The sequence below is a fragment of the Salvia splendens genome, chromosome 7, assembly GCF_004379255.2.
Source record: "Salvia splendens isolate huo1 chromosome 7, SspV2, whole genome shotgun sequence".
Classification (NCBI taxonomy): domain Eukaryota; kingdom Viridiplantae; phylum Streptophyta; class Magnoliopsida; order Lamiales; family Lamiaceae; genus Salvia; species Salvia splendens.
The window spans coordinates 32888843-32911152 of NC_056038.1; the positions used below are offsets into that span (position 1 = coordinate 32888843).

The 22310-nt window shown below is 38.7% G+C and overlaps 3 protein-coding genes across 3 annotated transcripts in view; 1 reads left to right on the forward strand and 2 right to left on the reverse strand.

Annotated features, from left to right (window-relative positions):
• Positions 1–22310, forward strand: part of LOC121740758 (probable pre-mRNA-splicing factor ATP-dependent RNA helicase DEAH9) — a 100168-nt gene that overhangs the window by 62066 nt on the left and 15792 nt on the right. The window lies entirely within an intron of this gene.
• LOC121740760 (double-stranded RNA-binding protein 3-like) lies at positions 11717–13723 on the reverse strand. Its single transcript, XM_042133380.1, has 3 exons — positions 12984–13723; positions 12685–12904; positions 11717–12593 (listed from the first exon to the last, which is right to left on the reverse strand). Exons 1-3 carry the CDS (start codon positions 13227–13229, stop codon positions 11878–11880), a joined length of 1182 nt encoding a protein of 393 aa, XP_041989314.1. The 5' UTR covers positions 13230–13723; the 3' UTR covers positions 11717–11877.
• LOC121740775 (patatin-like protein 2) lies at positions 19538–20393 on the reverse strand. The gene is made up of 3 exons (XM_042133398.1): positions 20113–20393; positions 19690–20022; positions 19538–19619 (listed from the first exon to the last, which is right to left on the reverse strand). Exons 1-3 carry the CDS (start codon positions 20217–20219, stop codon positions 19580–19582), a joined length of 480 nt encoding a protein of 159 aa, XP_041989332.1. The 5' UTR covers positions 20220–20393; the 3' UTR covers positions 19538–19579.

Below are 22310 nucleotides of genomic sequence, written 5' to 3' on the forward strand. Positions count from 1 at the left end.
GGAGAGATTGGTTGAGCAAAGGGCCGAGACTAGTACCTCTAATGATTGTTTGATTGCGATACTTTTATTGATTATTTGGCCGTTCACCATTTGTTGTAATTGTATGGTTGTTGTTTTTTTATGTGTACATTAATTCTTTATTTAGTTACATTATTAACAGAGTAGTATACATTAGTTGCTTGATTTTGTATATTATGCATGTCAAAGGATGTATACGCTACATTAGATTAATGTGATACATTATTCTGTTTGTGAGTGGGTACTACAACCTAGCCCCATGAATTGTTAAACTCAAATGGCAAGAATTCAATTTCCTTTCAACATTATTCTCTTCAATCTGTACATTATTCACTGATCCGTGCACATTATTAGATATTATTGGTACATTATTTACTGTACCAAATCTTAAACGCATTAAAAAAATGAAATTTAATTTATGTGATGATGCTATAACCTAGCCTCATGGGTTGTTAAACCCAATGGGAATGATTCAAACTCTATGCCCTTTGTAATGGTTTCGTTTGTAAGTGGGTACTACAACATAGCCCCATGGATTGCTAAACCCAAAGGGCAATAATTCAATTTTCTTTCAACATTATTCTCTTCAATCTGTACATTATTCACTGATCCGTGCACATTATTAGATACTATTGGTATATTATTTAATGTACCAAATCTTAAACGCATTAAAAAATGAAATTTAATTCATGTGATGATGCTATAACCTAGCCCCATGGTTGTTAAACCCAAGGGGAATGATTCAAACTCTCTGCCCTTTGTGATTGTTCCGTTTGTGAGTGGGTACTACAATCTAGCCTCATGGATTGCTAAACCCAAAGGGCATGAATTCAATTTCCTTTCAACATTATTCTCTTCAATCTGTACATTATTCACTGATCCGTGCACATTATTAGATACTATTGGTATATTATTTAATGTACCAAATCTTAAACGCATTAAAAAATGAAATTTAATTCATGTGATGATGCTATAACCTAGCCCCATGGTTGTTAAACCCAAGGGGAATTATTCAAACTCTCTGCCCTTTGTGATTGTTCCGTTTGTGAGTGGGTACTACAATCTAGCCTCATGGATTGCTAAACCCAAAGGGCATGAATTCAATTTCCTTTCAACATTATTCTCTTCAATCTGTACATTATTCACTGATCCGTGCACATTATTAGATACTATTGGTACATTATTTAATGTACCAAATCTTAAACGCATTAAAAAATGAAATTTAATTCATGTGGTGGTGCTATAACCTAGCCCCATGGGTTGCTAAACCCAAGGGTAGAGGTAACCAAACCGAACCGAACCGGACGAACCGGCCCAGAACCGTCATCGGCGGTTCCGAACCGGAACCGGAACCGTCGGCGACGGTTCTAACCGGGACCGGAACCGCCGGTTCCGACGGGCCGGTTCAGGTCTACAATATTGGCAAACCGTAACCGGCGGTTCTGAACCGCCGGTTACGTCGGAACCGCCGGTTCAGGCAGCTTTTCAAGCCTATTCCGACCTACACACTAGCCTTTTCAGAAACCGTCAGCGGAACCGCCGGTTTTTGTTAGAAACCGTTGACGGAACCGGTGGTTCCGACCGAAAAACCGGCGGTTCCGCCGGTATTTTGAAATTTTGAAAATTTGATTTTTTTTTTAAAATTTAATCACATTTTCCCCTATAAATACCCCATTCATCTTCATTTCTACTCACCCCATTCTTGTGTTAACAAGTCTTTCTCTTCTCAATCTCAATTTCTCTATTCTCTATCCTCATTCTCTCTAATTGCTCAAGTTGTTTACGTTTTGCGCTCATAATTTACTCACGTTGTTTACGTTATCATATTCACACAATCACACTACTCTCTATTCTCCACTTTCAATTTCCATAAATATTATCATGTCTTCATCTCGTCGTCGTGGTGATCGGGGCAAGGGAATTGCTCAAGATCAAAGTGATACTCGTCGTCAGCGTGTCCCTACTAGAGCACAAGTTGCGGAGGAGGTGGGAAGGCGAGCCGCTATTCGAGCGCAAGTAAGTTCTAATATGTTTTTTTTTAATTCATTTTTATTAAATTCATAATTTCATTTTTAACATCTATGCTATGTGTCTATGTGTTAGGATTTTTGTTAGAATTTTTACTTAATTTTATAAATTTCGTAGGAGGAAGAAGATCGAAATGCGGCCTTGTTACTTTCCCTCGCCGACCAAGAGGGGGGGGCCATTCGCATTCGGATTCGCCTTTCGATTACCATGTGAATCTATCATCAGGCGATGATGGATCACATCAATTCCCCACTTCTAGCGCCGGCCAAGTTGGCGAAAATGACGAGGAGGCCGACGACGATGCTCCTCCTCCTTCAGGACGACAAAAGAAGAAGATGCCTCCAAAGTTGAAATCCGATATTTTCATCAAACATTACAAGAAGGTACCGGTTGTAATTTCAAATCCGAATGATTTGACCACTACCATAAAGACAAATGAGTACAAAGCATATTGTAACTACTGCGAAAAAGTCTATCCATTTGTACACGGTGGGGGATATGGTACTCTCCATCGCCATTTGAAGTCAAAACATCCCGTGGAATATGGGCATACTAAGTCCCAAAGCCAAATAAACTTCCCTGCCGGCTCATCGTCTCAAACAGGTACGCCTCTATTTAAATATGATCCCAAAAATGTTACCGATTCTATGGTAAGATGGGCGGCAATGAAGCATTTGCCGTTTAATTTTTTTAATGACAAAAAATATGAAGTTACTATGCAAACCGCCTTTAATGTTGCTACAAAAAGAATTCCCCCCACAACTGCTCAAAGATCTAACAGCCGGCAGTTTTTTAATAAAAAAATAGAATTAGGAAAATTTATTTCTACCTTGGGACACAAAGTTAATATTTGCTCTGATGTGTGGACGGATTCTTTCCATAGAAATTCTTACATGGGAATTTCATGTCATTTTATAGACAATAGTTGGACTTTAAATAAACGTTTAATTGGTTTTAGACAATTTCCTTCACCACACACCGCACAAGCAATTGCATCTTTAATTATTCAAGTTTTGAATGATTATGATTTATGTAACAAAATATTTTCGGTTGGTTTTGATAACACAACCGCTAACACCGCAAGTATACCCGATTTAATTGCGGCTTGCTCCCCGGTGATAAGTGGTAAGTATTTTCACCAAAGATGTATATGTCATATTTTAAATTTGTGTGTACAAGATGCTTTGTCTTTATGGCAAAGACATATTCAACCTATTACAACAGCTGTATCCTTGATCCACTGGAAGCCTCATATTGGAAGGGCGTGGAAGAAGTATTGCCACTCGAAGAAAATAAGGTACACAATTTTTACTTTAGATGTGTCTACTAGATGGAACTCTACGTATGATATGTTGCATTCTACATTAGATCATATAGAATATTTGGTTGATTTTTATAGAACTTTCCATGTAGATGATTTATATCTAACCTCTTCTTGTTGGGATCAAAGCATGAGCTTATTTAAATTATTCAAAGGTTTTAGAAATGCCACCGTTGAGTTATCGGGTGTGTATTATTGCACATCCGTTCGTGTTTTAGAACATTGCATGTATATATCACTTGGTTTTAAAACTGCAATGAAAAATTCTGTAGATAATCTTGAATTAATGTGTGTTTTATATTATATGATTAAAAAATGGCTTAAGTATTTCAATGGGATCCCAACGGTTTTTTTGCTTGCAAAAGTTTTGGATCCAAAATGGAGACTAGTTGGTACTTTAAAAATTTTAGCATTTTATTACAACAATTTGGCTTCTATTGATCTTGAACCACTCCGAGCTTTGCAACCGAATGACGATGACGATGAGGACGGCAACAACATAACCTAGCCCAAACATTCAAAATAAACCTCCCCAACCTCCCAATCCTACAAAGAAATTTTGAGTTAGACTTGCGGGCCCTCTTTCACGATTACGAAGCCAAGTACAACAGTACCCACCAAGTGAGACCTAGACCCCCCCGTCAAACACACAACTTTGGCTTCTTCCAAGTTGATGACCCCGACGCCCAATCCCAATTGGCGGACCTATACGGCTACAGCAGCGGAGGAAGGACGACAAATTCGATAAGTGAGTTAGATTTATATTTTGACTCACACTTTTCTTTCAATGATGAAGAAGGGGGTCCCGCTCCCAACCAAATCGACGTCCTAGATTGGTGGGGATCACACGAGAAAGATTTTCCCATCCTTGCATCAATGGCCAAGGAGATCTTTTCGGTTCCGGCTTCCACTGTCGCCATCGAGTCCGCCTTTAGTGTTGGAGGCAACGTCTTGGACGACAGACGAAGTAGACTCACCGGGCAAAACATGGAAGCCACCATGTTACTAGATGATTGGTGCTCCGCCGAAATTAGAGACCAAGAACCGGATTGGGACAATCAAGTAGTACAACCCGACCAAGACTACTACCCCGACGAAGAGTAGGTCAATTCATCCGATCAAGCCAAATAGGTAAGCAAGGTAAGAGAACTACGTGGACTTTGATTCCAAAATGCAATTGAGCATTGAGGATACGTAGGCATCTCAACTTAAATTTTAAATTTAAGTTGAGCTCAAGTCCTTTTCCTTTATTTCTTTTTTCTCCCATTTGTTTCGAGTCTTTCGACTATGTAATTTGTAAATTGCAATTTGTAATCAATACTTTAAGTATTTTGTAATTTATAATTTTTAAGTTTGTAATTTGTAAATTTTAAGTTGTAATTTGTAAATTTTAAGTTGTAATTTGTAATATAGTTGAAAGTTGTATAAATAAAATTGCATTTGTATATCGCATTATTCTTATTTTATTTATGCAAGTATATTTACATCTTTTACTTGAATTGAAAAAAAAATGGAAAAAAAAATTGAACCGCCGAACCGGCCCGGAACCGGACAGGAACCGCCGGTTCTGAACCGTCAAGTGAACCACCGGTTCACGGTTCAGGAACCGGAACCGTCCAAGCTAGGACGGGCCGGTTCAGGTTCACGAAAAAATTGAACCGGAACCGGCGGTTCCGAACCGTGAACCGCCGGTTCCCGAACCGTGGTGACCTCTACCCAAGGGTATGAATCAAACCTCATGCCCTTGGTGATGGTTTTGTTTGTGAGTGAGTACTACAACCTAGCCCCATGGATTGCTAAACCTAAAGGGTATGAATTCAACTCTCGCCAAACATTAAATACTTACACAAGTACATCATTAAGTATTACGCGTGTACATTAAAGGCCACTTGACGTACATTATTTAGTTCTACTTAGCCTAAACATTATTCCCTTAAACACGTACATTATTTAAATTCGGACTGTACATTATTAGACATTAGGCGTACATTATTTCTTGTAAGAGACATATGCATTACTCATAAACTGACGAGAATATTGAACTCTTATTTCTCCAATATTTTTTAGCGAAAAATAGTTAGAATTGAAGTAAAATCGATGAATCATAGAAAGAAATAAGCATATTGAGATTTAATAAAGGAAAAGAAATAAAATATAAGTAAATATGTAACAGAAGGCGTGAATCATGGAATTGCAATAACTGCCGATTTTTTACTACTCCCCTAAACGCCCTTTTTGAATTTTTTAATCAATAAATTTGAATAAATCAGGCTCTATTTTCGGCCATCAGATCTTGAAAATGGAGGGCCGGGATTGAGAAGGAAAATAGTACAAAAGATGGAAAATGGATATGAATACATCCCGATGTTTAAATGTGTAAGTCAATACAAATATTTTCGTTCCAATTATATGATATTGGAGTACTATAATAGAAAAAGAATGGATAATGATATTTTTAATGCTATTAAGAACACTAATTTGTGTATCTAATTATATAACTAATGCTTCATAAAATATTCTTATTGTTGATGTACCAATTAAAATGATGAGACACAAATAAAAGGCTCCAATAATTTACAATCAACTTAAAAGCGCTTTTTTATATATCCTAAATTATACTAACAATCAAGCTATATTATTCCTGAACCTATCAGGAAACATCTACGCCTAAAAACATGGGTCTAAAAAAATGAACTTTGAAGCTTCAACATTAATGAAATCTTATTCCATAAACTTAAATTTGAAGCGTTGGACATTAATAGTGCCAATGTTACCATCATAAATTCTGACTATTGACAATGCTTGCGTGTATCGATAACAATAATATAAATATCGTAGAAAGATCTAATGTGAAATTTATGTCAAGAATTTGTGGATGGCATTTCAGACAATGTTTTACCAATATTTCATTATTTTGTGATTGTGCACCAATCTCAAAGTTCATAAGAGTATTTTTTTATCTCCAAAATTGAAAGATACTATAATCTACTGTATGCATCCACTGCAAACAAACCTGCACACTAATCATCAAATTCAGAAACATTCAGGTCCTACTTGGTATGAGGGAATGTAATAGAGGAATGGAATAACATTCCTATCTCAATTCCATTCCTTTACTTGATATATTTTGCTCTTATGAATAACCATTCCCTTTGGAATCACTATTCCATTCCATATGAGAATAGTCATTCCATCCATTTAGCTAAGGAATAGTCATTCCATTCCATTTCATATTCATTTCTTCTTATTTTAAATTTTAACAAAATTATATAAATATTATTTTATTTATATTTAAATTTAATATCATCACAATTTTTTAATAAAATTATAATTTTAAAATTTTTAATAATTGAAAAATCCACACACACACACACACTTCACACACTACACACATTTCACATATTTCACACATTTCACACACTACACACACTTCACACACTTCACACATTACACACATTTCACACACTACACACACTACACACACTACACACACTTCACGCACTACACACATTTCACACACTACACGCACTACACACATTTCACATATTTCACACACTACACACTTCACACACTACACACTACACATTACACACAATGTGTGTAGTGTGTGAAATATGTGAAATATGTGAAATGTGTGTAGTGTGTGAAATGCGTGAAATGTGTGAAGTGTGTGTAGTGCATGTAGTGTGTGTAGTGTGTGAAATATGTGAAGTGTGTGTAGTGTGTGAAGTGCATGTAGTGTGTGAAATGTATGAAATGTGCTTAGTGTGTGAAGTACGTGTAGTGTGTGAAAGTGTGTAGTGCTTTTTTTGGTAGAATCAACATTAATTATTCATATTTCATCCCATTCTATTTCCATATTAATTTGTAGTTATCAAACATATGAATGGAATCAATCAAGGAATAACAATTTCATTCCTTTTGCATTCTTTGTGCTTACCAAGCACAAGAATGGAATGGAATGGAATTGTCATTCCATTCCCACCTTCATTTCATTCTCATCTCCATTTCATTCCCTCCTCATTCCATTCCACCATACCAAATAGGGCCTACCATGCCAATTTTAAACGGTTAATTTTTGTTAGGGAGTATAACAAAAAAAACTTACTCCATAATAATTTTTCAAATTGATATAAAGAGGGACTGAAATCATGCTATAGATAATTTTTATCACTAATTGATTTTGGAAGATAACCCTATATATTTCTATTCACTTCTTAAATGATACGTTTCTAGATATAAAATTTTAAAAAATACATATTTAGAGAGTTAAGTAAAGAAAGAATAAAAAATAAAATAAGATAGCATAACTGAATTATTTTTTGGCCCAAAAATGATTCATTTTAAGTGGAATCTACCAAAAAATGACGCAAGTCCTTGTGGTGTGGTGGAATGGAAGGAGTATCAATTTTTTTATAATTAATGCACCTCATGACTTTATATATAATATTTCATCCGTCCCGCTTAAGATGACACGTTTTTCTTTTTAGTTTGTCCCAACTAAGATGACACATTTCCTTTTTTGGAAACTTTCTCTCTCCAATTAATACACTCAACCACTTTTTCTCACTCTTATTAAAATATTCATCTTTCTTTCTCTCTCTATTTTAATACTTACACCCACCTTTTCTCTCTCCAATTAAATACTTACCAATAACTTCTAAAATCTCGTGTTGGCTAAGAAATGTGTCATCTTAGATGGGACGGAGGGAGTAGTAATAAGCATTACTATCGATTTAGTGAACATATTCTCCTTGTCCATATCAATAGTTTTAGCAGTGAATCATATACTACAAGTTTTAATAAAAAAATTAATAAATTAAGATAGATAAAAAATAGTTAAAATATATTAATAATAAATGAAGCTCAATTTATTAGAGATTAATTCACTAAAAATAAAAAAAACAACTAATTTTATTAATAACCAAAAATAGAAAAATATAACTATTAATTATTGATGTATAAAGTATATTTTGATCTCATAATTATTATACTCCCTTCTTTCCAGTCTAAGTAGGACTTATTTCTTTTCGGGATGTCCCAACCTAAGTTAGATGTTTTTTTTACAATAATTAATTCACTTTTCTCTTTTACTTTATTCTCTTATCTCTTCTACTTTATTCATCTCTTAATTATTCTTTTTCTATTTTTCTTACTTTATTATCTTTATTATTATACTATTACAATTTAATTTATTAAACACAATTACATAAATTTATCTGTCAAAATAGAAATGTCTCATTTAAGTTGGGACGATGGGATTATATCTTTTAGAATTATTGTTACAAGTGCTCACCAATTCTTATGATTTATTTATTTATATTTTTAGTTTAGTTTAGTTTTTTTTCTCTCTCGTCAAGCTTACTTATTCTTATGATACTCCCTCCGTTCCGCCTTATAGGGGTGTTCCATTTTCTGCATACGTTTTGAAAAAAATCTCTTTTATTTATTTTTTCTAAATTTTAACTATTTATTAGTATTAATTTTTTAAAATGAGTATTGGAAAATGAAATGCATTAATTAGCATGTAACATGAGAGACTATTTATGTTAGAACTTATAATTATCGTTTCATTGAAACTCTTTATTGACTTTTGGAAATAAGTCAATCTTACATGTGTATATATTCCCTCCGTACAATTTTTTTTTATTATGGGTGTCATACTAGTTTTAACAAAATAAGATTACTTGTTTGTGGTAGATCTCGTAAGTTGGTGGAAATCACTTCAAATATTTGGAGTAATACGGATTCTATTCTACCAGTATCATTATAAATAAACATGAAATTTTAGAGAACAAATTTTTGTCATAGATTTATACATTGAAAAAGGTCAACCTAAAAAGAGACAGGCGTATATATACTTGGGTGTAGAGATGCCCACGGTTCCGGAACCGGCGGTTACGGTTCGGAACCGCCGGTTCCGGTTTTGGAAATTATTGATCCGGAACCGAACCGCGAGGGTATTTCACGGTTTCGGTTCCAAAACCGGAGGTTACGGTTATGGTTCGGAACCGCCGGTTTTCCGGCGGTTTTTGGCGGTTTTTCACAGTTTCGAACCGCCGGTTTTTTGCGGTTTTGGCGGTTTCGGCTCGGTTTCACGGTTTTCCGGTGGTTTTTCGCGGTTCCGGTGTGGAACCGTCCGAAATCGGCGGTTCCGGTACGGTTTCGGTTCCAAAATTTTGGAACCTGAACTGAACCACGGTTCCAAAAGTGACGGTTTCGGTTCGAGTTAAATCTCACGGTTCCGGTTCGAAACCGGAACCGCCGGTTACGGTTCGGCGGTTAACCGCCCGAACCGAAAACCTTGGCATCTCTACTTGGGTGCAGTCAATTAAAGAGGAGAGAGAAAATTAATTGGTGAAGACAGAAGCCATTAATTGTGGTGACGTGCAGAATTAAATGGAGTTGCGTTTATCGCTGCATTTGTCTGAGCTTTAGAGCATCCACAACCGTGCTCTTACCAGCGGCACGGTTGTGGGCCCGGGCGGTACTATTCATGCCTGCTCTCTGGCAAGAGCACAACACCCACAACTGTGCTCTTCCGCAAGGACGAGCACAATTAATATAAATTCAATTAAACAAAAACATTTTCATAATATTAAAATTCATTAAAAAACCACAATAAACATTACAAATTACAAATAAAATTAAAAATTACATAATTAAAGTCCTAAAAATTAAAAAATACATAATTAAAATCCTAAAAATTAAAAATTACATAATTAAACTCCTAAAAATTAAAAAATACATAATTAAACTCCTAATAAGACTACGCATCCGGCGGGATCAACCCCAATTGCTTTTGGAGACCTTTTATCATGGTCTCGTGTGTTTCAAGTTGCGTGGGGGTCATAGATGACCTATCGGCCATATTGAGTTGGCTTAAGAGCATCCACAGCGAGTTGTTCGGGGGTGGAGGTGGCACATAGGGAGCGGGAGCGGGAGCGGATTCGGGAGTGCCTTCGGGAGTCGAGCCGCGACGACGGTTGGCCGCCGCCTTCTTCCTTCCTTGGGGGCGGCGTTGGGAACCGCTCGGTCCGGCGTCGGGGCTACCCAAGCTAGCTCCGGCGAGTTGGCTAGCCAATTCTTCCGAGCCGGAGTCGGATAGGGCTACCGACCTTGATCGTTTGGAGGAGCCGCTAGAGGAGGATGTTATGCCTCCCTTATACTTCGGGTGCAACCGCGTCTCCTGCCAAACGTTAAGATATTTGAACGACTTACCGTTCATGGATTGGTAGGTGCTCAGTGCGGCGGTGATGATGTCGACCTCGCTTCGGCCGCTCCCGGCATTCCGGGACTCCTGGATGAAATAGCCGTTGAACTTGCCAATTTCTTCGTTGGCTCGGCCGATGCAGTTGCGCACCATACTCTCGTTGCGCTCGATCGTTCCCGGCGGCCGGTTTGCATTGTACCGGCTAGAGACGCGCCACCAAAAGTGCTCGCCGGATTGGTTCGTTCCAACCACCGCATCTTCGGAGATTTCCAAGTACGCCTTGAACAATCTTTCCATCTCCGCCGGTGAGTACGGTGTGCGGACACCGGCGCGAGATGGAGGAGTCGGCGTTTGGGAAGGGGCGCGAGGCCTAGGCTCCGGTGTCCACCCGTAGCGCCCTTCGGAGGCACCTTGATCGTCGATTGGGTATGGCCGGTAGCCACCCGGAACGCCCGAATCTTGGGTGAGAGGAGGGGCCGAATATTCCGTTTCCGGACTAGGAAACGGTTGTGAACCGAACCATTCGGGGTTCCAACCGTGGGAGCCCGAAGGGTTATCGTCTTGGCCGGACATAGTGATGTTGTAGGGTATGAGAGAATGAAGATGAAAATGAATATGAGAGAATGAAGATGAGAATGGATATTGGAGAATGATGATGAGAATTGTGTAGTTTGATGTGAATTTTTGGGGTGAAATTGGGGGTATTTATAGATGAAAGTTTGTATTTTTGGGGTAAAAAAATGAAAAAAAAAATAAAAAGGTGTAAAAAACGGTTATAAACGGATATATTTTTTTGGGGAAGTGAAATTTTTTTTTTTAAATTTTTTATCGGTTTTTTTTAATAAAAAACCGATTTAAAAAAAAATAATAAAATAACGTTTAAATGCAACGGCTATGCCGTTGGCGAATGAGGGAGTGACGCGTGTGCGTCCGCTGGCACGGACGTGCTCGATACATCGAGCAGCGCCGTGCCAGCGGCGCGGCTGCAGCGGCGGCGGTACGCGTCCGTGCCAGCGGCGCGGACGGACGAGCAGCGCGCGTCCACCGCTGCGCATGCTCTTAGTCACAGACCAACTTCAATTTCTCATCTGCCCTTTCCCACTTCTTATTTAATGCCCCATTTATTGTTTCTCTTTTTTATTACCACTAATCCATCGCTAATCTCCATTTACCCCATCACATTTATATTAAAATACACGTGCCTCATTAATGGCGCAAAAACACTCATCTCATTCATTCACACCAAAACACGAGCTCATTTAACGACTAATCACATCAATTTAGTTCCATAATTCCATCATATTTTCAGCTTGCTCAAAGCGGAAGCTACAACTAACTCCTCCGATGACGACGGCGATGGAGCTGCTTCTTTGATCGGCGGCGATTGGTCGGAGTTCACCCTCACCGGTGGAGCTGCGCACACCGGAATCACAGACCTAATTTGCACCGCCGGCGCGAATTTGGGGATTGATCCAATTTGGGGATTGTGACAAGTTGAGGGAATTTTCATCAACGGAGGCGGAATTGACCTAATTCTGCCATCTTCTCTCCCAAATTGACTGTAGACTCCTCCAATTTTCCCTCCATAAATCGAATTTGAGCTGCCGGCATCTGTTCTTATGGCCTCGCTTATCTTGTTAATCCAATCCTGATCGTCTCTCAAAAACTCCTCCAACGTCGGCAGCGTTTCTTTGACTGTAGCTTTGGGAGTGGGGGTTTTGGAATCGGGCAAGTTTGGGGGAAGGATTTTGGAAGCCGTCAGCGGCGGCGGAGGGAGAAGAGAGAGAAAGCTTTTGTGCTTGTGAGTCTGGTCTAAAATCGGCCGTTTCTGGGCAAAGGCAAAGCTACAAGGAGTAATGTTAAGTTTGTTGTCTCTTTGAATAGGCCTCTGCATTCTCGGCTGATGATGATGGTGATAATCTCTTCGCCTTATCACTCTACCAGAATTCGAACTGCAATTCCATTTCCCGCCTCCTGCATTCTCTTGCTCCGACAAAAGCCCCAAAGTTGGCACTGAAAAAGCAAGCAATTTTACCAATTTGTAGTGTATCAATGGAACAGGGGAAAAAGGGGGATTTAAATTGTATCGAAAAAAAGATACTACTTTGTTTCAATTGGAACCAAGCAGCAATAGCAGCATTCTTCTCGGCTTGTTTCTTAGTCTTGGCAGGCTCGCCGGAGAAGCTGATTCCGGCGAGCTCGACGGTGCTGGTGAAGACGGGGACGTGGCCGGGGCCTGATCTGACGGTGGTGTAAATCGGCAGCTTCAATCCGGCTCGGTGAGCAGTTTCCTGAAGTAGATTTTTGTACACTCCCGTCTCATCCTACATAGAAAATCAAAATACATTTGAGAAATCGAAGCAAAACAAGGCAAAGCACAAAAATTTGGTGGTGGAAAGTTACGAGAACTCTGGCGGTGAGAGATTTGGAGGGGCCTCTGGCGGAGAGGGAGCTGAGGGCGGCCTCGGCGGCGGCGTGCTCGGCCTGGCGGAGGGTGGTGGAGTAAGAGGGGCTCTCGAAAACTTCGCCGTTGAAATTGACGGAGGCTTTGAATCTGGGGGCGTGATCGGGGCCTTCTCTTACGCAGGCGTATGAAGGGAGATTGAAGCAGCTTCTTTGAGCCAATTCTTGCAGCTGGTTTTTGAACATCTTTTTTTTCTTTTTGAAAAAAAAGAGAGAAGATAGTAAGGGTGAAGCAATCAGAAGATTTGCATTGTGAAGAGATGATGGAGTTTCACTCACCTACTTCACTCTCTGTGTGTGTCTTTGTGGGGTAAAGATTTGAGGGGGATTTTTGAGTTACAGAGAAAAGGAGGCTACAGAGAGGCAATTTTTAGCTGATTTGGGTATGTTTGGTTTTGGAAAACTTGAGTGCCTAAATATTACCGGCAGCACTTTCTTTTAAAGGCGCTGTTATTTTCACATTTCACTTTGGCTAATTCATCTATTTGTGTTAATTTAGTAAAAAAAAAGAAAAAATTTAAAACGATTTTGCATGCCTATATAATTAGATGCCAGCGGTATACTGCTATCATGCTATGTATTGATTACGAAAAATGTTATCAGAAAACGGTTCTATGGTGTAGTGGTTAGCACTCTGGACTTTGAATCGGTAGGACCTATTTTTAGTTACTAATATACGTATTTTTTTTGTTGAGAAATTTTTATACTACTAATATTCGTATTGTTTTTGGCTGAGAAATACAACTACTCACTTGTGATATTGTCTGCGTTAATGTATAGTAGATGTATAATATTGTTTGCATTTAAAATAAGATGTCAAAATTTACTATGCAAATAAAAAAGGCGAGTCTATTAATTATATATGCAAAACAAACCATCTTACATTAAGTATAATTTAACCAAGGCCAGATAGAAGCACTCTTTCGTCTCCTACGATGATCAAATTTGGTTGTAGATTTCAATAAGAAATTATATAACCTTCTCATATATTTTTGCATAATGTTTACATAAGAAATTATATAACCTTCTATTAAGAGCATCCGCAATGGCGGCGTCGGCACCGGCACGCCGATTTTTCGCGGACGCCGGTGCTGACGCCGAACCATTGTAAGCGGCGTGGGCGATTTCGGCGTCAGAATCGGCGTCCCCACGCCGATTCTTTAGCGGACGCCGGTTCCGACGCCGATACAGAAGGCGCCATTGTAGACCCCGGATCGGCGTCAGACCGGCGTCAGCATTAAAAATTAATTTTTTTTTTCGAAACACTATATATACACGCTTTCGACGTCATTTTCATTCGCACCACTTGTTTTAACGAGTACTCTCTCTCTCTTAATTTCTGTACAAGATCAACAACGAAAAATGGATAATGCCGGTGGTAGTGGTGGTGGTGGTAGTGGTTGGGATGCTGAGGAGTACGAGCGTATGATGAACGAAGAGCTAGATGCCTATACGACCCGTGAGATTGATCGATGGATGCAGAGTTATATGCAGCCGGCGGTACCTCGCCCACGACCAGTTGTCCACCGTCGACAAGTGGTTGATCGTGATCATGTAGCTGCACATGAGCGCCTGTTCACGGATTACTTCGCAGAGGAGCCGCGTTTTAACGCGAACCATTTCTGGCGTCATTTTAGGATGAGGCGTGATTTGTTTATGCGTATTGTTAGCGCATTGGAGCATCGATATCTGTATTTCCGCTTCAGGAACGATGCGGCTGGCAAACCCGGCCACACCCCTATTCAAAAGTGCACTGCTGCAATCAGGCAATTGGCCTACGGAACGTCGGCAGACATGTGGGACGAATACCTCCACATCGGTTAATCGACTGCCCTTGAATGTATGAAGAATTTCTGTCAGGGCGTGATCGAAGTATTCGGTGAGGAGTATCTCCGAAAGCCTACCCCCCAAGATTGCCAGGAGCTGATGCAGATACACGGGGAGAAGCATGGGTTCCCAGGAATGTTAGGCAGCATAGATTGTATGCATTGGGAGTGGAAGAACTGTCCCGCTGCCTGGAAGGGGTTCTACACTACCGGCTACAAGGGAAAGAATCCCACAATGATCCTCGAGGCCGTAGCTGATTACCGGCTGTGGATTTGGCATGCGTATTTTGGGATAGCCGGTTCGAACAACGACTTAAACGTCCTCAACTCGTCGCCACTTTTCAACGAGCAGTGCCAGGGCATTGGTCCGGCCATCAGTTTTGTCGCCAACGGCAACCAGCATGATATGGACTACTACTTGGCGGATGGGATATATCCTAGGTGGCCCGTATTTGTGAAGACGATCCGATGCCCAGGAGATGAGAAGAAGGCCTACTTTGCTTCACGGCAGGAGTCGGCGCGAAAGGACGTGGAGCGCGCATTTGGTGTGCTTCAGGCTCGATGGGCTGCAGTTAAAGGACCAACGCGTTTGTGGAATGTCGACCGCATTGCCGATATAATGTACGCATGTATTATCATGCACAACATGATTGTCGAAGATGAAGGTGTACAACTGACTAATTGGTCCAACGACGATAATGAAGCCGGTCCAAGCCACGGCGTGGCCGCCGCCAATGTACGAGCTGGGGTACCTCACGATGAAGAAGCCCTCCTCCGAGCACATACCGACATGCGAAAGGTGGATGCTCATATTCGACTCCAAAAGGATTTAATTGAAGAGTTGTGGGCGCGGAGGATTGCAAGGCGTTAGTTTTTTATTTTAACTTATGTAATTTTTTTAAATGTACTTTTTAATTTAAAATTTTAATATTATTATTTACATTTCCCGTATTTGTCTCGTAAATTAAATTGTGCATGTTGCTACGATTGTAAATTAAATTATATAATTGTTATTAGTGACGTGGATAGGTAGTGTGAAGGCTATGTGAGGGCTATTTGATGTCCAGTTGATGTGGCGAGCTGATGTGGCAGGGGAATTTTAGTGCAGATGATGTGGCAGTGTGAAGGCTATGTGAGGGCTATTTGACGGGCGAAACCATTGCGGATGCTCTAAGTACTCCCATTTAGTCAATCAACGTGGAATTTTTGCAGAGAATGACAATCAACGTGGAATTTTAAACTTAGTAGGGCTTCTTTTCTTCTAATAAATTAAGAAATTAGCCCAACAAATATTATTTAGGCCCAATAAAAAATTAATAGATGACGCCCATTTAGTCATCTTCTTCCCCAAAATTTCTGGCGGAGCACCCAAGACACAACCGCCGTCTGTGATCTGTAAATTTTTCAATTCAGATTGTGTGACTTAGAACATCCACATTCATGGTCTTGCACGAGAGAACGGATGTGGGTCCGTACCCACCTTTATTCATTTTAAATTCTCTGTTTTTTCGTAAGAGCACAACACGTCAATACCCACCTCCGTTCTCTTATGCAAGACATGCTCAAACACTATTTATGGTCCGGGTACCACCATTATATTATTCAATTTAAATACTTCAATTACTAAAAACATTTCCACAATATTATAGTGTGTTCAAAATACCCGAAATATTATTACAAATTAATAAAAAAAATACATAATTAAAATCCTAAAAATTAAAAATTATATAATTAAATTTATAAAATTAAAAAAACTCACTATTTGTGGCCGAATTTCGCCCAAATGCGTTTGACTAGGTCTTCTTGTAGTTCAGTGTGAGTTTTGGTATCGCGCATTATCAATTTTCTTTGGCTCCTCTCGCGCATCGTAGTATGCACACCTCAGCTTGGGGGAGAATTTGCGGTTGAGCTTCCAGCTTCAACCTCGTCGAAAAAGTTAGCCGCCCTAGGTCCTTCGTTGTTTATAATCATGTTTTGCAAGATAATACACATGTACATAATGTCAGCAATATTGTTTGCTTACCGCATCTGACACGGGGCCCACATAATGTTGAATCGGACTTGAATAACCCCAAAAGCTCTTTCGATGTCTTTTCGAGCAGCCTTTTGATGCTGCGCAAAAAGAATCCGTTGTCTTGCGGCATGTTGAGCGTCTTCACGAAAGTCGGCCACCTTGGGTAGATACCATCAGCGAGATAGTACCACATGTGGTATTGACGGCCGTTGAATGTGAAGTTGAACGCCGGTGCTACACCATCTAAAAGATCTTTGAAGAGGGGGAAGATGAAGAGTATATCAAGTTCAAGTCGTTGTTGGATCCGGCCGCACCGAAATATGCATGTCAAATCCATACGCGGCAGTAGGCAACCGCTTCAAGGATGAGCGTTGGGCCGCCGCCTTTGTGTCCGCTTAAGTGTTGCCCCCTCCAAACAGTCGGACAATTCTTCCACTTCCAATGCATGCAGTCAATGTTGTCAAGCATGTCGGGAAATCCGTGGACTGCTTCATGAAGATGTAGCATCCGTTGACAATCTTTGGTGGTGGGTGCCCGAAGGAATTCCTCACCGAAAACAGAATGAACGCTGACGCAAAAATTATTGAGGCATAGGATTTCAGTGGACTCCCCCACATGCAAATACTCGTTGAACATATCAGCCGATTGCCCAGTAGCAAGTTGTCGGATGACATAAGTACACTTGTCAACGACGAGAGACTTTGCCGACCGGTTGCGTCTGGCTGTGATTGGAAGTATTCATCACGGGCAGACAATGTGTTTACAATACGCAAAAACAAGAGTTTTGACATGCAGAAACAGCGCCGGAAGTAATCCACCGGGAACCATGGCTCGTCGGAAAAATAGTCGTTCACGAGCCTTTCGTGGGATCCCTCCCGATCACGAGGGATGTAGCGGCGATTTGATCTCGGTCGTCGAGGAGGAGGGGCGGCGGTATAGGCGGCATAGATTGTTGATAGTATTCTTGTTCTTCGCGCTCCGCTTCCGCAATGTTCCGATCCATATCGTACAGATCCATTTTTGAATTTAGAGAGTGTTTAAGTGAGAGAGGAAGATGGATGTGAGTTGTATGAAAAAAATATGAGAGAAGTATGAGTGAGAGATAATTTGATGTAAAAAATGGATGATGAATGTGAGTATTTATAGATGATTTAGGGATTAAAAAATTTAAATTTTTTTAAAAAAACGGTCGAAAAATGGCTATATTTTTGGAAATCCGAAAATATATATTTTTTATTTTTCGTTCAATTTGTTACGATTTTTTTTTTAAAAAAAATTAACGGTATAAAAACGACGCCCAATCGCGCAGGGGGCTATTGGGCGTCACCGCCCAACCAGAAGCCGTCATGTCGCCTGCTCTTCGGCAAGAGCACGTCCGTGCCGACGGCAAGAGCGCAACCACGAGCACATCGCTCACCTTGCCGTCAGCACGGCCCCTGCTCTTGCCATCGAGCACCAATGTGGATGCTCTTACAAAGCATCTCAGATCATTTAAACTTCAAACAAAATGATGCTTAAAAGTTCAATTTTCTAAAAACCTTAACAACAAATCAGCAGATCAATCATATCTTAAATTTACATAATTTTTTTAATAGAATTTTTCTATCCTACATCAACTTTTTATTTCACTTAAGGAGTAATAGAATATAAATGTTGGCTCTGCTAATAGTAGAAACACAAGCATATTTAGGTGTTTCTCAATCTTCATTTAACTCTTACGTAGATTTTCCAAAAAAAATGCCAAGTTTCTAAAGTAAAATTCATAGATGTTGAGCGAAACATAGGAAGTTCCGCTTGTATTACAATACACTATAACAGTGTTCGATTTACTTGATAAAATAATATATAATTTAGGATTAAGTTGTGAGATTATTTTGATTAGAGGGGATTGTCAATGACTAATTATCACATAATTATCCAAACACACTACATATCTGATCTTGAGATACAATCTTGCAAATCGAACAACCCCTATAAGTTGGACGAAACACACACATGACAATTTACTGTAAATAAAATATAATGTCGATCGATTATAATACATAGGTATCTTTATTATGCTTAGAGAAGTACATAAACACTGAAAAACACTAGTTTATATTTATTTGGTAGGTCCACGAATTATTTTATTTAAATTTGAGCATATCAAATGTTATACTCCTTTCGTCTATAATTTAATTTAATTTAATTTATTTTATTTTATTTTGGTCCATTCTATAAAATTAGTCCATTTTTGTTTTTGGTAAATTTTTCTCTTTTGTTAGGTAACGGCCACATTCTTCATTAATAATAATTCAATCGCTTTTTTCTTTCTATATCGCTCATACTCTACCCTTTCGCATTGAAATATGTGACGTCTCCAAAAATTTTATATTTATGGAACTAATGGAGTAATGGTTATGGAGTCGATATTTTTCTTGAATGAAGCGAGTACATATTTTTATTGTACCATTTGTTGATTTTTATTCATTTACATATTTTTATTTTTACAGTAGTAAACAAATACTGTGTGTGTAACAAGACATAATATTGTTATCATACATAGTAGTAGTAAAATACTCCACATTTTAACTGGGTATATTATACGTTAGCCCATACCAAATGCGTCCTAATAAAACAAAGCCCATACAAAATAGCTTAAACTCCTAATTTCCCAAACCAGTCTACAATATGTTAATTATGAGGTTCCTTCTAGTTCATGGGAATTTCTTTTCATATGAGAGCATTTTTGCAAACCTACAATAAATAATCACACACAAAATAATTATATGGTATTGAAGAAATCATGAAAAAATTAAGTACTTACTTAATCAAAACATCACGATTTGTGCCTCCACCAACAACAGACTCAGAATTTCCTCTCTGCAGATTCACTCTTGAGAAAGGAGAGTGCAACAAGCATTCCCCGATTTCGACCAAATCCTTCAGATTATAAAAACAACAAAGAGATAGATTGCGAGAGACCTCGTACGAGGAGAAGATGGTGGGCTGCATAAGCTTGATGTCAAATGATGGGACCACAACATTTGTTAACGTGTGATGCAACCGAGTCTGCCCTAAAATCTCCCTTATTAGCTCTTGCAAATACTTGCCGTTGTATTTGGGGCCCACTAATACATCCATCGATCCAAGCAATCCACTAAAACAACCACTAATTAAAATTAAAATGTACTAATTTTACAACTAATTCACATGCTTCATCAACTCAACACAAATCAACCAAACAAACCTCTGTGGGAAAATCTTAGGCCCATGTTGTACATAAAACGGAGCAATATCTTTAGCTGCATAAATAGGGCGATTGTTAGCATCGGGAGCCGTCAGCATGCCCATCATCAGCCCTCCGGTGCTCGTCCCTGCGATTACATCAAAGTAGTCGGCAATTCTAGCATCTTCGCCGTCCAATTTCTGGAGTTAGGATTCGAGGAATTCAAGAATCTTGGCTGGGATGATGCCGCGAATACCTCCTCCATCGATGCTCAGAATCATGATTAGCCTTCCATCAACTGGAGATTGGTGCTTCTTCTTTGAAGACATTGGGATTAAAAATATTGTAGTGTGATGAAAATAATGAAAGGGTTATGAGTATTTAAAGAAGAGGTACATGTAATGCAAGTACAGCCTAATGCTTCAATTCATTACTACTACTCCCTCCGTTCCACAGTCGTAGAGTCATTTCATTTGTAATACATGATTTATAAATTATTCATGATTTCCCCATTAGTAAAGTAATTATATTATCTCAATATAGTTGATTCATGGAGCTAGAGTTATTGTATTAATTTCTTTGGGAAAAATTCAGATTATTGTTAAAGCTTATTTATATTACAGTAGTAAACTATTGTTGATCGCCACAACTCTAATTTATAATACAAATCTTGACGTTGCTATATTCACAATATTTTTATAAATAGCCAAATCTATTGCAAATCATCATATTCACAATTCTATATGTTAACTATAGAAAGCTATGACATTCTATCAGCATAAATAATTGAGAATGCTTCGGAATTTGACGTGGATTACGAAAATTTGTTTGGTGATATAGTACTTGCATGGCATTGATTGGTCAAAGTCGATATATAGTTAATTAATGGAGTATTATAATTGAAAAACAATTTGTGTTAGTTTGGGTTAATATTGATCAATTTTAACTTTATATATCACCAAAAAAGTAATGTATGTGTTGATCTAGTGGTAGAATAGTTAATATATGATGGGTTTGCAATTCAATAGATTCGAACCCGAGACCTTCGATTTCGGATATTACGACTCTACCACTAGGCCAACACACTCACATATTGCGTGTTATCTAGCGATATGTATAGTGGTCAACATGCGTAGATATTCCAAATGAAGCCAAATTTGACCTAACCAAAAATGTGGAAATTACATAGATTAGTTTAATAAGTTTATAAAAAAACGTGATTCAAATATGCATGATAGTATAAAATAAATATTGCAAGTGGTGTTAATTAATGTGATTCATACGTAGCATTTCATTGACGTATATATGAGCAGACAAAATATGAATATCAATTTGCTTAGTTGCCAAATATCTTGGATAGATGTCAACATTTGATTGTGATATTCGATTAGTTATATTTTTATAGTGGAAGATTGGTTTTGAGTTAATATATTTATAGTAGTACTACTATGTAACAAGTTGTTATGAGCAATAAGAATTTGGGTGCAAATCGTTGTTCACATATTTACATAATATGGATGGACTTATATAAAAATATGAAGTAAAAATAGACCAACTTAAATACCTAATGAGTTGCTTCCACGCCTCATCGAATGAGAGTGTGCTTTGTACCGTAAAATCTAACAACCTCACGTAAACAAAATAGCACGAGGGGATAGGATAGCAATGCTTGAGGGCAAAAAATATATCCTTATAAATCTAATGAAATAATAATTAATTAACTGTATATTTGTTGACAATTACTTGAAATTAAATGGTATAATTATTCAACTTTAAAATAGTTGGACGGAAATAGGTTACGTTTAATGAAATGTTAAGTAGTTTTGACTAATTAAAATAGTTGAACGGAAATAGGTTACGTTTGATGAAATGTTAAGTAGTTTTGACTAATTGTTGTGAAATGTGGGGATGAAAAGAGATCAAGCCAATTAAGACCAATACAAATATTGATATTTGTGGTAGAGCAAACCATATCCCACATCGGAGAATGAACAAGAGTTGCAAGCATATAAATGGGCTTCCCCAACTCCAATTAGTATGAGGCTTTTTGGGGAGTACCCCAAGAGCAAAACCGTGAGGGCTTTGCCCAAAGCGGACAATATCATACTAATGTGGAGTTTGGGTGTGCACCACCAGGACCCAACAGTGGTATCAGAGCCCTGGTTCAGGGGCTGGGCCTGTGTGGCTCGGGGTTCGGTGGATTGCGCTTGCAAGTTCTC

What these genes read in the sequence shown, in the direction of transcription:
- LOC121740760 (XM_042133380.1), bottom strand. Translation starts at nt 13,229, where the DNA reads ATGTTCAAAAACCAGCTGCAAGAATTGGCTCAAAGAAGCTGCTTCAAT. An exon ending in CTCTCACCGCCAGAGTTCTC is followed by an intron (nt 12,905 to 12,983) that starts GTAACTTTCCAC and finishes TTTTCTATGTAG; the next exon opens with GATGAGACGGGAGTGTACAA. An exon ending in TTGGTTCCAATTGAAACAAA is followed by an intron (nt 12,594 to 12,684) that starts GTAGTATCTTTT and finishes TTGCTTTTTCAG; the next exon opens with TGCCAACTTTGGGGCTTTTG.
- LOC121740775 (XM_042133398.1), bottom strand. Translation starts at nt 20,219, where the DNA reads ATGATGGGCATGCTGACGGCTCCCGATGCTAACAATCGCCCTATTTAT. An exon ending in CCTAAGATTTTCCCACAGAG is followed by an intron (nt 20,023 to 20,112) that starts GTTTGTTTGGTT and finishes TGGTTGTTTTAG; the next exon opens with TGGATTGCTTGGATCGATGG. An exon ending in AATCGTGATGTTTTGATTAA is followed by an intron (nt 19,620 to 19,689) that starts GTAAGTACTTAA and finishes TATTTATTGTAG; the next exon opens with GTTTGCAAAAATGCTCTCAT.